Genomic DNA, 15,059 nt, shown 5'->3' on the forward strand with positions numbered 1-15,059 from the left:
AAAAAAAAAAAAAAAAAAAAAAGGCACACACATTTTTAAGACGTGTTGCTGGACACTTAACTGCATGGCGTCCAATCAAAACACAATACAGTTTTTTTTTTTTTTTTTAAAGAAGTATAACAAATGTCCTGAAGTGCAAGTTTGGAATTTTCACTCATCCCAGTACACAAATGTATAATATCCGCATCCCCTTCTTTGCCGGTGACTTCCGAGTTTCTGCACTGAAATCGCCCAAATCGTCCAAAACAAACCGCCACAGGGTTTCCGAGCCTCTTCAGCAGGGGGTGCCCCATTTTTTCAGAAAGGCCCCTTCAGCCAGGAAGCTCCAAAGAGCTCCATTGCAGGATTTCTCCACTGCAATTAAATGAAGCCAAAAACAGCAAAACAGATGCTGGACTCTCATCCCTCACATCGAAAAACCCTCACTCCGGTTATGTCTCCGCTGGGGAGACGTCATGTGTGGCCGCGTCGACCCCCTCCTGATGCGAGGGATGACCTTGGAGTGTCTCGCCGTCGCACATCATTTCCGTGCTCTCGCTTTCCTGGTCGTCCAGCGTCAGTTCAAACTGGAATTTGCTTGCCACGGGGCCGCCCTCCACCTCCCCGTGTGATCCGGTTTCTCTGTCACTCGAGTAAAACGGAGGGGAGGGGCTCTGAGGGATCATGCCCTGGTACCAGTTTCTATTGTCCTCCAGCATATCCAGGATGTCCTGGGCATCCGGGTGGACCAGGTCGGCCCACGTCTCCCACAGAGGATGCACGATGTAGTCAATGAAGCCCACCTGAAAGTGAGATATGAATACGTCAATGGATATGACTAACGGGACTATTTCCACGTTAATGTGTGTCGCAACGCTACCTGCGTCCTCTCCACCGATGCTGTGTGTTTGTCACACATGGGGCTGATCTCCATACCCCGCTCCCTTTCTCGGTCTCCCTGGTGGAAGAACTCATCCATGATCCTGTCTGTCCACTGTCGGTACAGATCCAAAGGCTTGGTGGGATTGCTCAGATCAGCACAGTGAACCATGTTACGGAGAACCTGCAGGAAATGACAGTTAAGAATCTCGGTGTTCTGTGTTTACGCTCACTGGCGGCACCAGGGTGCTTCGTTACCTGCATCCTGTCGGTGTAGTTGTCCAACAGGAGGACTCCAGAGCTGGTCACCTTCTTGGTTTCCACCATAGTCTTCAGATCTGCTAACAGGCTCATGTGTTTCGACATGTCAGTTGCCAGAACCTGAAAGCAAGACGCCCTGATGTTAGATGTTATTTAGAGAAGATTAATTAATTAATTAATAAATTAATTAAAATCAGGGCTGCATGGTGGTCGAGTGGTTAACATGCAGACCTCACAGCTAGGAGACCCGGGTTCAATTCCACCCTCTGCCATCTCTGTGTGGAGTTTGCATGTTCTCCCCATGCATGCGTGGGTTTTCTCCGGGTACTCCGGTTTCCTCCCACATTACAAAAACATGTCTGGACTGATGGCCAGCCAATCACAGGGCACATATAGACAAACAACCATTCACACTCACATTCATACCTATGGACAATTTGTCGCCAATTAACCTAGCATGTTTTTGGAATGTGGGAGGAAACCGGAGTACCAGGAGAAAACCTACACATGCACGGGGAGAACATGCAAACTTCACACATGGCAGAGGGTGGAATTGAACTCGGGTCTCCTTGCTGTGAGGTCAGCGCCATTCCAAACACATGCTAGGTTAATTGGCGACTCCAAATTGTCCATATGTATGAATGTGAGTGTGAATGGTTGTTTGTCTATATGTGCCCTGTGATTGGCTGGCGACCAGTCCAGGGTGTACCCCGCCTCTTAAAGCTGGGATAGGCTCCAGCACCCCCCGTGACCCTCGTGAGGATAAGCGGTAGAAAATGAATGAATGAATGAATAATTTAAGGGCAGGTGGGGTCTGCAGCTTGTGCTGAAAAATGGCCGCAATTACTCCCACCCCCCTTCCCTGTCCCCTGGTGCGAGTCTTCAAGTTCTTATGATGTAAAATGTGCTTATTTATGCCTAGTTTTTGCCAGTCCCACACTGTACTTCCCAATAGGAGCATAGTTTGGAATAGTTCCGCTCCTGTCCCCCTTTTATCACCCAGTCATCCCGTCCTGTCTACCCCCCCCCCCCCAATAATTGATGAGGTAAGACCATTTTGGTTCTCACCATGTCTATCACCATCCTCCTGAGAGTCTGCCTCTGTTTCTTGGTCAGGTTCTGGAAGATGTCGCAGTTCTCTTCCTGCAGCAGTTTAAAACCCACAGCCAGGTGGTGGTTCTCCAGCACCGACTCATCGTTGTACATCAGAGCCAGTTCAGAGTCTGCGGGAGCAAGGATGACAGGAAAATGAAATGGAGCTCAGGTAACTATGGTAACCATACAACGTCTCCCTAAACGCCCACGCTGTTGTCTTTGGAGGCAGATCCCTACAACGCGTTCAAATGCTTTTACCTGCACACTAAGCAATGGTGCACTCGATGAAAACAGAACTTACTGGTGTTGATTAGAAACTGGTTGGACACTCCCGGGTGATCCACGTCATGAATTGCAGCTGCAAAAATAGCTGCCAAGATCTCCAGATCAGTGAAGACCGCCTGTGTTTGAATGGAAAAGGAGAGCAACGTTATTAAATTCATTTAGTGAACTGGCTGAGCAGGACTGGCATTTGGTTGAAGCCCATCCCTCGCTGCGTCAGCCGTCTGGTATGTAGTTTCTGAATGGTTGACGTCATCGGCCATCACCTCATTAAACCCAAACAAAAGCTTTACAAGAAAAGGTGCTCATAGCTGTAACCTCATTTCAAAATACATACAATTATCATTATGATTTTCAGGAAGGAGCATATGACGCCAAACATACTTTAAGCTTTATATTTCATGATAATTACACCATGACATTGCATTTTCCAACCGAATGTGTATTGTTTAAAACGATAGCACACTTACATCCAGTGCTGGAGTGGACAGGAGGATGTGAGTGGACTGGGCCACGTCTGCGGCGTGCAGGCTGTTGTGGTAGGCCACATCAGAGTGATAGTGGCTCTCCAGGGTGAGCATAAATGTCACAAAGGCGTCTGTTGGAATCTTGAACGTTCTCATCAAGTCTCGCTCCTGTTTAGACAAAAAAAAACATTTTTTTTTCCAAAAATCAAAGCTGACATGTATGAATATGATAAGATAATAAAGGATAATACAATAAAGATAATACAAGGATGAAGAGTCATGATGTGCTATACATATCACTATATTGACACTTATTATGGTACCCATTATGTCACTGTATGGTCATATCACCTCATACTTCGGTACATGACAAAAAAAAAGTAAATAAATAAATAAAAGTAAAAAAAACCTTAAACTATAATAGGAAAGCAGGAAGTGAACAAATGTAACAGTTACTGATTGTAAAAGTACCAGATGAAGGAGTAGGATTTAATAAGCTTTGCTTCTTCCTGCTCCTTTTGGACATGTGGAACTGTGAACTGATTATGTGGTGCATTCAATTGTAATCTGATGCATGTTCAAATTAAATAAAACCATTACCATTACCATTAATAAAGGTCTGCTTTCGTGGAATTTAAAAAGGAGCTGAAAACAGAGGATATTTACATTTGTAAATAAGAAAATAATACTAGAAAACCCAAATAACTGTCGATTAATTTGGACGATTAATCGATTAATCATCAACTTATCAATTAATTGTTACTGAAGGTCTACTATCAGCATCCCATAGCTGTCTGAGTAAAAGGCTCCCGTGTTAGTTGCAACAAGTAATCGATTAATCCATGATTCAATTAATAAACACCTATTTTGGTATTCGATTAATCGTTTTTTCTACAAATGTAAATATCCTCTGATTTCAGCTTCTTAATTGTTGCAGAAAAAACCAAGTTCGCTTACCCAAGGTGTGTCCAAACTTTTTAAAATTATTTTCATTTCTGCAGTTTTTTAAATTTTCAAATTATTTCAACTTTCTTCTTGTAATTTTTTTTTCTCGTAATTATGGCTTTATTCTTTTATTATCATGACTTTATTCTCATAACATTAAAACAGTTTTCCCCCAAATTACAGTTTTATTGTTATATTTTCCATAATATTATAACAAACATTGATTTACATTAATATTTTAACTTTATGCTAGTAAAATTACCTTATGTTTCCTCATAATATGACAATAATATTCTTGTAGCATTAGAAGTGTTCCTCACTTAATATTTTGAGTTGTTTTTTGTAAAATTACTGCATTTTTAAAATATTTTTGCTGCGGTTGTTTTGTATTTTTTTGGTTTTCTTGTTAGAATGTGTTGCGTGCCTCACTGTGGATGCCCCTGGTCTAACCGATTACTCGTTTAATCCAAACAACAAGATTCGGATTAATCGTTACTTGCAGCTCTAAATATCAGTTCCACTCAATCAACAGAATATGATCAGCTGTGTGAACCCCCCCGCCCAGCCTGAGGAAGAAGAGGAGGACTGACCTGGAAGATGGCGTACATGATGCACGTGAGGGGCCGGTTGTGAGAGTGCTCTGCCACCTTGAAGATATTCAGTCCCCATTTATTGATGCCCTCCAGGTCCTGGTAAAGAGTACACCAAATACAGAAGAGAATGTAAGCATTTCAGCCTATATAAGACCCACTTGGTCATATATCAAGATGTTACCTTCGACAGCAGTTCTTCCTGGTCTGTCTTGACTCCAAAGCGGCTGTTGGTGCTTCCCGAGATACAGGTCGCGTAGCTGCTCTTCCTCACCTGGCCGATTTGAGTCATCATCCCCCCTTGCTGTTGTTGCTGCTGCTGGCCTTGCCTCCGCTTCCTTTCCCTTGACTTGGGAACCGGACATGGAAGCTCCAGCTCATTCTGTTTGTCTGCGGAGCAGCAAATGGATTAAAAATGAAGCATAACATCGCCGTTGCAGTCACGGTTAACACTAGACAGGTCGTTGACCTCTCACACATATGTGGCAACACATTAAAGCAGCAGTGAGCTATTTAATTAGCAAGTAATCTCTCACTAAAATTACATGTCTCCTGACAGCAGTAAACCCCCCTAAATTAAGTTGAAATCACATCTATTTCCAGACGGAGTGTGGTCAACAAAAAAAAAGGGGTCGAGCGATTCTAATGAGACGTTAGAAAATTCACAATATTCCAGCAGCCCTCGCCAACCATGTTGTAATAACAATCCACAGAGTAGTGGAAAAAGTCGGCTCACTATGATCGCTAAGATGAACTGTTTAGAAAAGGGACTTGCTAACATGCGGGTTTGAAAGACACCTTCACATGCGGCACGGAGTTGACATTGTCCCACTACATATAACATACCCACATAGAGACAAGGTATAGGGTTCTGCCACAATGGCTGGACGGGACAAAAAAAAAAAAATACATGAAATATAGACACATGACATTTTAGCCACATTACAGTCATTTGATTGGAAATGGATTTGAAAAACAAACAATAAACAAAATACAAACAAATTTAAATTTAGAGATTTTAGACTAAAATAAAATGGAAAAATCAACACTAATTGAAAAAAATAAAGTCAAAATATGGTGAGAAAAAAGTTGGACAATTCATATTTTTAATATTATGAGGAGAAATAAAGTTAAAAAAATAAATATATATAAGTTGAAATATTAATATTTATATAATATTTGTACCCCATAATATAAACTTAAAAATATTTTTGAAGTCCTAATGTTACGAAGAAGAAAGAAAAGGGGAAAAAAAGAGAGAGAGAGGGTATAGGGAGGAATAACATCCAGCAGTAAAAGGAGGAAATATTCCTGTTCAGGTGCAAGGCAAGAATCCTTCCATGGTTACTCCATTGTTTATATTCCCTCTACTGCTCTCCTTAATTCCCTTTGTCCACTATTACACTGAATGGTTGCTTGTGTTTTAACTGAGGGAGGAAAATATGTGGCTAGTGTGAAGGGCTAAACGCTGCAAGGCTTTTAAGAGACAAGGAAACACTGCTGTCCTCGTGATAAATAATGCATGTGTCTATGTGAACCCAGTGGCACTGTGTGCACCCCCCACCCCCCACCACCACCACAGCATGCTCACATTGCAACGCACACAAGCATTCTCCCTCTCCTGCACTCTTTGCCCCGATTTTCCCTAGAGGGAAGTCTTCCCCCAGTTGAGACCCCGCCCCTCGCCGTTCTCTTCCCGCCATTATCGCACTGCAGCTACAAGCAAGGGGACCCTGTCTCCTTCCTCCGAGGACCAGATCAGACTGGTTTGAAAGCAGTGGTGCACACCAGCTATGAGTATCTTGGCACATGCTGAGTGTAACCTTTTACATGAGGGACTCCAAGGACGTTGGTTCATTGAATTTTGATTGCGACATCAACACCAGACATGCTAGTGTGTGTATGTGTTTGTGTGTGTGTGTGTGTGCAGGTCCTCACCTAGGAAGGTGTTGGAGATGTACTCTGACACTTGGTTGCCCGAGCGACTCATCTCAGACAGGTGGCTTAACTCCCGATTCAGCATCCTTTTGAACTGGTTAGACAAAGACAAAACATACATTGAGTTTAATAAGCATATATTGTATGTACTTATTTTTAAAAATAATTATTATTTGCTCTTCCCATGCTGAGTACTGAAGCATTTCTTTTTTTTTTTTTTTTTTTACTGGAGCATGCCCCAAGAGAACGTGCTCTGTTTTCTTGATGCAGCATACTGGGCTGTGTTTATGTCCTCAATATCCCTCACAGCCTGTTTCTCATTGTAACAAATAAAGAGCAGTGGCATGTTTATGCGTTTTAACCATGGAAATAAAATGAGCTAAGCTTTCTTGGCAGAAATATCCATTGAGCTGCAGAATAAAGACAGAATCACGATAATTGGATTTGTTAAATATATAAAATAATCAGCATACAGTCTCTTGACTGGCATACACATCCACTCCTTTCCTTTCTGGTCTTGTTTCTATCATTTAAGAGGACACCGCAATGATGAAATTCATTTCCTGGGGTCTTACCCGAACATCAACCACCACTGTGACCTTTACCCGAGCATAATCAACAATATTATGCACATTAATTTCCTCCCAACATATAGCACACACACACACAGTTCCATCCATGCCGCTTGTACTCTGAGACACACCTTGATGTATCCCCATGACACAGAGAACAGGTAGTTGGCCTCAGGCATGGTGCTGAGCTGTGCTGAGCCCCTGGCGCTCCCCAGCAGAAGCCCTGTACGCTCCTCTCTGAGTGGACCCCCAAGGCTGAGCTCAGGACCTACAGCCCGAGACCTCCCGTTGCACCCGAATCGCTCAGATTTCCAGTGCCGACGACACCAGGTAAAAGCACCCCATGTTAGGTCTCCGAAATGGGGCTGCGGCAGAGCTCCGCATTTTCCGTTAGAAGCGTGTCCTCACATCGTCCGGTGTTTTCCCTAACGAGTGACGGAATCCCGCCCCCCGCGATGCAATCAATACATTTCCTTTTGTTTTCTGTATCCTGCTGCTTCTACCCCTCTTTCGAAACCTGTCTTGCCTCCAGCCACCATCCAGATGGGATCCAGTGACATAGAGGGGGGAAATCCAGCCTTCCTGTGCCCAGATTGTATGAGGCGGAGGAAGGGCAGGCTCCAAACAGAGAAGAGAGACGGCGATGGAGAGAGAGATGTAGCGAGGAGAACGGTGGGGGTGGGGGTTTTGCGCTTTAGCTGAAGAGTCCCCTAAGGTGAACAGTGACTGGTGAATCTCGCTCTTTTTTTTTTTTTTTTTTGCTTCCCACCCCCTGCTGAACAATCAGTCAAAAACAGCACTGCAGAAAACATGAGTTTGGAGAATCCCACAATGCTCCAAATCTTTATTTCGCTACCTCTCCATCTTTATTGCTCCCCCTCTTCTTAAATCGCTACCCTCGGCTCAGTAATGCAGAACAGATCTGATGCATACTGCGCAATGTGAGGTTTCAAAAGCAGAGTGTTTATCACACAGCAAAGGGATTGCTGGGTATTCATTTACCACAGTGAACAGACTGCGGGGCTCATAGTAAGCCAGGTCTAACATTAAGTTCTAGTTTTAAAGATGAGTGCGTCACTACTATTTAGGTCTAGTCTATAATACTCTGTCGTCTCTCTGCTGCCGATTCCGCAGAAAAGATGCAGAGATGACGAGACACAACAGATGAGCTTTCAGACTGCAGCCCACCAGGGTACCACCAATTGCACGACAACCTGAACGCCATGGCAACAGAGTCATGTGCTCCCCTCCTTGCTGTTCTCATGGTGGTCCCCATTCTAAACAAACTGCATTGCATCACACTCTCTCACACACACACACACACTGTCTATAGTACATCTCCAGCACTTATAGAGCCAACTTTTTATATTTTGCAATGCAGACAAGATAAGAGTTTTACTTTCATTTTCAAGGGTCCATGACATGATTCATCAACTTTGCTTAAATATGTTCGATTTTTGAAAGCGTGCTGTAAATTCCACAGTTCATGGCACCAGTAAGTATCTCTCGCTGTGGTGTATAACACATGTTTACAGTGATTATTTTCAAAAAGGAAGAAACATTTGGAGATGCAGAACATGGATTTAAGGCTTAAGACATGGAGATGAAGATTAGTCGCCTTCAAAAGACTCAATGGTAAGTGTAAATTCTTATCCTAATGAGCAACCAGGGGTTCTTATAGCCTGTTGGATTGTACTGCGAATGTATTGAAGATACTTTGTCACTGCCCCCCATGGTAAACACATCGTTCTAATATAAAGATGTATAATGCTTTGCAGCCTTGTTACTATGGTGGAATTATGTTTCGTAGACATTATGTAAACAACTTAGTCACTTACTCTCTCATGCCAACTTAGTTTGAATTTTTTTTCCATGTACTGTTGGAATAGCTTATTGTTTCAAACTGCGTTTATTGCGTACTTTCAAATAAAATGCTAAAAATGTTTCTTCGACACAGTCTTTAGTGAAAATGATCAACCCAAAGAACAGAACTCAATGTCGGCGTCCATCTGTCTCCTTCTTTAAACCTTACAGTATCACTTGGGTACGATGAACATCCAGCAGCAACACAACATTATGGCATGAATACTATTTTGGTGAAAAATATACCGAACCAAAGTTGACGAGTTACCTAAAGAAGCGTTTGTTTAATCTGCTTTAGCCTGAGGTGTCACTCCAATGTGGCTAAAGTATGCGCTAGTTCATCATGACTGGTTCACCATGACCTATAAATTTACCATTTGCTTTCAAATGCTAATATGTTAATGGTGGCAAAATTATCGAGTTCTATTTAATTTACTGTGTGATTAATTAATTTATTATCATCCTAGTGTCCATGAGATTTTTTTTCCCTGTATGAGAACTCTTGTCACATTTTAATCTTGCAAGATATAATGGTGATCCTATATTGATGCTATATTTCTATCCTCAGTCCTTCTTTTATTTTCCCATTAAAGTGGATTCTTCCAGTTCACAACAGCTGTCTAATTGCTGTCACGCAAGCGGCAAACATCTACTTCACTGTGAAACTTGGAAAAACACTTTCAAAGCCTTGGCTGGCTGCACTTATATACCCAGACTGCCAGAGGCAGTCCATGAAAATCAAAGGAAAAAGTTGGAGCCTGGAATTGGGCGGCTTTATTCTATCTGAAAGGGCTTCTGAGTGATTCTTTAAAGCGGTGGGATGGTGTGAATTTAAGTGATCTCTAGGAAACCATTCAGGCGCTGAGCCACATGTCAGGCTGTGTAGTTTAGCTAACAGTCAGCATACACGGCGGGGTGACATTACAGTCTGCTAAAGAGACAAAGTTAGTTAAAATGTGTACTGCCGACTGATTAATTCAAGATGTAACTATTTTAACAATAGTCATCCTAATTTAATTGACAATTGAATGATCTAAGATGAAATAAAGTACTCTATTCCAAGTAAAAATCTGGACAATTTAAATCTCACCTTATTCCAGCTAGTTAGCATCCCAAAGTTTGTCCTCTCTTTTTCACAGCAACATAGTCCCATTTTCACGTGGCTAGAAAAAATGTTCAAACTCATAGAGGGAAAAACTTATAACAAAAGATGTGTCTAATTACTTTCTCTCTAACCTCTATTCTTATGAGGATGCAGAGAGTATAGTGATAAGCTGGCTTGACTGACTGGCCTACACTGTCTAACAGGAGCGAGATGGCTCCGCCCACCACCACAGGGCAGACGATGTGTCTCCGCCTACTTCCCCCTTTTACTTCTTGGATGACTGAGATCATTTACTGACACACACCCTCCTATCATGGCCCGGAGGTTGCAAATATGTAGCATACCTGAGTACATAATTGAAAAGCCTGATAAAAAAAAAAAGTTAATCACCCCCCCCCCCCCCCCCCCCGCTGACGACATGCTATTGGGGAAAATTCCAAGCATGCGTCTCAAGTCTTGCAGCACAATTTGGCCTTGACTGACGGCATTGCAAAACCCACAACTTGCAATGTTACAAAGCCCAGGTTGAGCCAATGAGCCTCTGTCCCATTTATGTCTGTTTACTGTGTCAACATGTATTGGATTTTGCCCAGTTTCCTGACTGGAGGCTGAGATTTCTTGGCAAGTAGTCTGCAACCGTAAGAAAGAATGTCACAAAAAGAAAAAAAAAGACTACTGCGACATGTCTGATGTTCTGGTCACCCTTTCAGTCACACAGAATCACAAGACTATAATTTCATGTCCATTCCCCACCGCAACTACAGACCCTTCACTACATCTGTTTTAATCATTTTGTCTTTTTTTTTCCTCTCGTCTGAAGACGGCAGCACTTCAAAGAGCGAGTGACCGCACGTGAATTAAAGTTTCCTACTCTCGTGCGCTCAAACCTGGGGGCTGGTGCGTATGTCCACCCGCAGAACGCTAAACGCCGCTTACTGACTTCAGATGGCAATGTTTGTGCAAGGCCGTCACCAGCATCGGTGTGGAAGTGTGGCGAGGCTAATGATAGTGAGGGACACAGGGAGGCAGTTGCCCATCCTGAGGTCACAACGACCAGGTTGGTGGGCAACCGGGTGTGTGGTCCCAGACCCCCCCACCCCCAACCACCACCACCCGGATAAACCTGTGTGCTTGGATAGTGAAAGTAGACACAACCTAGGTCGGATTCTGGGTTTAATTTCATGTTGGAACCAATGAAATATTTTTCCATCCACTATCTTTAAAAAATATTGCAACACTGCTTTGTGATATGACTGTGGGTCATGTGGGACTCGTGTTCCCAGCCTGCCTGACCAATTAGACATACTGCAGAATGCCCGCAAAAAAGCACAGGCTCTTTGTCCTCACAGTTTCAGTGACGTGGTTGTCTGTAAAGACTCTTACTTGGCCACCTAGTAAGAGCGCCATCCATTGTCGTCTGCTAACCAGAGAACGGAGCGGGGGGGGGGGGGGGGGGGGTGGGGCAGAGAGTGCAGAGGAAATACAGAGACAGGAAACCAGTGTCACGGTCACAGTCAGCAGCCCTTCTCAACGAACCATAGTGTATAGTCGGAAATGGTCAACATCACCCCCCTAATGTTTAGAATGTACTGTAATGCCGCCACACTGTCTCCACTGTCTGTGTGGGGGCTGAGTAATAATTACCAGGGTGGACTCGGTTTAGGTTTACAGAAATCAAATAAACAGAGATCTGCATATATTCAATTATAGGGAAGGGTGGGGGGGACCACCAACATTGAATGTGTAAGTACTTTTTTGAGTTATACTGTACAGATAATCTAACTTTTTACCAAGGAAACTACGACAAGGTACTGATTGGATATGAATCATCCCCATAGAATAAAAACAACAGATCCCTAAAATGAGGTTCACTATTGTGATATGGAGATATAATTTTTGCATGGACGCCCTTGGGATTTCACTGTCTTTATAAAAATCCGAAGTAGATGATGATAAGTGTATGTGAGTATGCATACGACTGCTAAATTCAATTCAAATTTAAGGCACCGAAATGCCAAGACAAAAGTAATTGTAGGGAAAATTTATCTAATTTGACATTCAGAGTCTGTGGTGTGTGCTGTTAATCTTAAACTAACCAAATCGTGGCCCTTTCATCAAAAAGTGGACCACTGTCACACTGACCTGAACACAACAACAGACTAAATGACAATGGAGTGTGGTAAGAAAACAGGAAAAAGGAACTCAGACGTCACTTGTGTGAGCAAAGCGAAACGGTTCTGCTACTGGCAAGTACAAAAAAAAATGGTTGTGCAAACATTGTGCAAACGTATTGACATTATGCATGTTACACAATTCTGCACAGTTTGGTTTGACATTGTGGCAGTGGAACCTACAGAGGCATGTTGCAACGTATTCATGGAAGATCTGCAGGAACGGCATTGCACGTAATCTGCTCAATTTAAGTTACACAACCACAACAGCACTTGACACTTGACGTTGAAAAGAACATCATCATGAAAAAATATCAAAAATTGTACCTTGTTGGACGCCATGTCACTGACAGAGCGGTAGGTCTGGATGGTCTCCAACTGGTCCAGACACCAGTCCAGCTCTTCCATGGTCTCCATAGCAAGTTTCTGGTAAGACTCATCTGCCAACAGACACATGGACACGTAGTCAGACCCCAGAGGATCTAAATCCATGCTGGAGCCCCCCGGCACCATGCACGGGACAGGTCCAAGAGTCCCGGAATGGCTTGTTCGTCTGTTGGACTGGCCCGCCGGACACCCGGTAGATGCAGAGGAAGACGAGGAGTTGTGCACACAGAGCTCCTTCATCTTGTCGCACTTCAGAAAGTTCAGGTTAGCGGGGAACTCTCAGACAAACTGAGGCTACAGTTACCATTTGCTGACTCGGTCTGTGTAGCCCCTTTCTCTCCATACCGCCTGCTCACTCGTAGGGCTCTGCAAACCCCCTCCCACTTTGTCCCCCCCCTGCACACACCCGTTCTGAGGCTCTCAGTCACCTCACAGTGCCAGTCAACAAATGCATTCGCATGCAAACTAGGCAGTTTGCTGCCTCCTGCTGTCCGTGTATTGTGCCCACCTCAACAACCCCCAGTCGGCCAATCTTAGAGGTTCGGCGTTGGAATATTTAAAGCAAAAACCTGACCTGTTGTCGGTCTTATATAAGTACAATGCATTGCACAAGCGGTTTGATGCACATTGTCACTCCTTGAGAAGACAGCTGCTTCAACTTCGTTTAAACTCAGATGAACTGCAGCAGGAACTCCCATCACACCACCTCCCTCCTCTACGAACCTCATGGAGAAAGGGGGTGGAGGGGGATTATATCAGACATCAATGCATGTTTGCACAAGTAACACAAGACGCCAACTTTGACTCTCATGTTGGGGGGGGGCAAACCAGGACTAAGCTATGTGCCAAAGAAACCAAAGCACTTCCTACTTGACCCTGAACTCGCATAAAACATGGAGCGGAATTAATGAATGGCAAAGTGGCTGCAAAAGCACAATCAAAGGTGCCATTCATGTGGGAGGTGTACACATTTTACAAGGAAAATACCGACGCATGAGAATGACTTTCGATGATGATGTGCGAGGAAGCAAATTAAATAGCATACGCGTATATAAACCGGGCTGAATGTTGATTCAACAAATTTGCGCCAGGGAGCAGTTTGACGCTCTACACATCTGGATCTCCCCACCTTTCCTTGAAAAAGACCCGTCGACCTCATAAGCGTCACACATGGAATAAATTTACTCCATCTGCTTAGCACAACAAGACAGTCAGCGTGCTGCTCCCCATTTTACGTCAATATGGTAGATCAAAGCACTTCAAAGCGCTGAATGCTATACAGGCTCTCATAACGGCTGCATTGAACAAAGACCTTCAATCAAATCCACAATTGAAACGCATTGCAGAGGAGAGTTAATGGTTAGATTTCAGAAAGGTTGCAATTATGTTGCCTAACTCGACCTATTGGTCACCAAGCTTTGTGGCCCCAAAAACTATTCCCAAGAATCCCCGGCATCCAAGTCATATAAACGTCAGTGGCAGAGAGCGGAAAAGTGCAGCATCAAAGCAATTTACGCACAAGGCGGTGAGCTGTTGAAACTGGGTATACATCAATGTGCGGCGCGGTCTTGGTTGTGTCTGCTGCCAAGAAGGTGCGACCACATCCTGATCCAGTTCCCTTCAGTTAGGGTATACAGAGACAGACGGTTAAACAAGGTAGTCAAGAAAAATGAAAGGCTTGGCTCATCCATGCAGCAAATAAGACTTAGGCCATTTTGAAAATGAGTTTAAAAACTGCGGAAGAAACAGTTATTACTCTAATGCAGGGGTCTCAAACAAGTGGCCCGCAGGACACTAGTTTGAGGCCCCCGCCTTGATATGAAAGTTTAATGTTAGTGCGGCCCGCGCAAGTTTGATATGGATGCTGTATGGTATCATGTACCCAGAAAAAAATATTAAAATAATGTTCATGTTAAAGGTTAAATAACTGTTAATAGTTATCCTCCCTATCCGTGTGGAAGTGGTAAGTTTTTGGCTATTTAAGTTTAAAGGAAATAACTTGAAGGCTACCGTTTAGGTTGCTAGCTCTCTAGTTTGCGAGTTAGCATGTGTCTCAAGACCCTGCAGTTGCGCAATATGTTGTAAATAAAAAGAGTATAAATGTGACTATAGTCGTGTTTTGTCATGTCTACAGGGCTCTAATAATGCTTTGGTAATTTTAATCTGAAAAAAAAAAAATTTGTCTACCCACCAACTATATGTGGTTTCTTAAGTTTTTATTATTTGGTGTTTAATTTTATTATTATATTTATTTATTACTGATTTATTTTATTGTAGAAAATCGGAACCAAAGCACTGAAAAAGTTTGTATATTTTTCTGTTTTTAATAAATGCGTTTTTTTTTTTTTTTTGGGAAAACCTGATGTAGCCCAGTGTCACCCAGACCCTAGCTCCAGTGGCCCCCAAGTAAATTGAGTTTGAGACCCCTGGTCTAATGACTGCAAGTCGTTCACCAAGATGCAACCAGGATCATGCTGAAGCACTTGCTAGGTGATATGACGTGTGATACCGGAGGCTGCTCTTAC

The 15,059-nt window shown here is 43.2% G+C and overlaps 1 protein-coding gene across 3 annotated transcripts in view; it reads right to left on the minus strand.

Annotated features, from left to right (window-relative positions):
• LOC131125232 (3',5'-cyclic-AMP phosphodiesterase 4B-like) overlaps positions 1-15,059 on the minus strand; it is a 43,210-nt gene continuing 28,151 nt past the window's right edge. For 2 of the 3 annotated variants that reach the window (XM_058066574.2, XM_058066575.2), the window contains 10 exons: positions 12,475-12,587; positions 6,437-6,530; positions 4,683-4,888; positions 4,499-4,597; positions 2,967-3,131; positions 2,516-2,615; positions 2,188-2,342; positions 1,117-1,239; positions 860-1,042; positions 1-782 (listed from right to left, as the gene is read on the minus strand). In XM_058066574.2, the coding sequence (XP_057922557.2) occupies positions 432-782; positions 860-1,042; positions 1,117-1,239; positions 2,188-2,342; positions 2,516-2,615; positions 2,967-3,131; positions 4,499-4,597; positions 4,683-4,888; positions 6,437-6,530; positions 12,475-12,587 (1,589 nt within the window). In that variant the 3' untranslated portion in view covers positions 1-431. Of the gene's footprint in view, positions 783-859; positions 1,043-1,116; positions 1,240-2,187; positions 2,343-2,515; positions 2,616-2,966; positions 3,132-4,498; positions 4,598-4,682; positions 4,889-6,436; positions 6,531-7,139; positions 9,956-12,474; positions 12,588-15,059 lie in introns of those variants that run through there. The other variant, XM_058066580.2, reaches the window with a different exon arrangement.

Source organism: Doryrhamphus excisus, linkage group LG6, assembly GCF_037039965.1.
Source record: "Doryrhamphus excisus strain RoL-2023G ecotype Guam linkage group LG6, RoL_Dexc_Guam_v1.1, whole genome shotgun sequence".
Taxonomy (NCBI): domain Eukaryota; kingdom Metazoa; phylum Chordata; class Actinopteri; order Syngnathiformes; family Syngnathidae; genus Doryrhamphus; species Doryrhamphus excisus.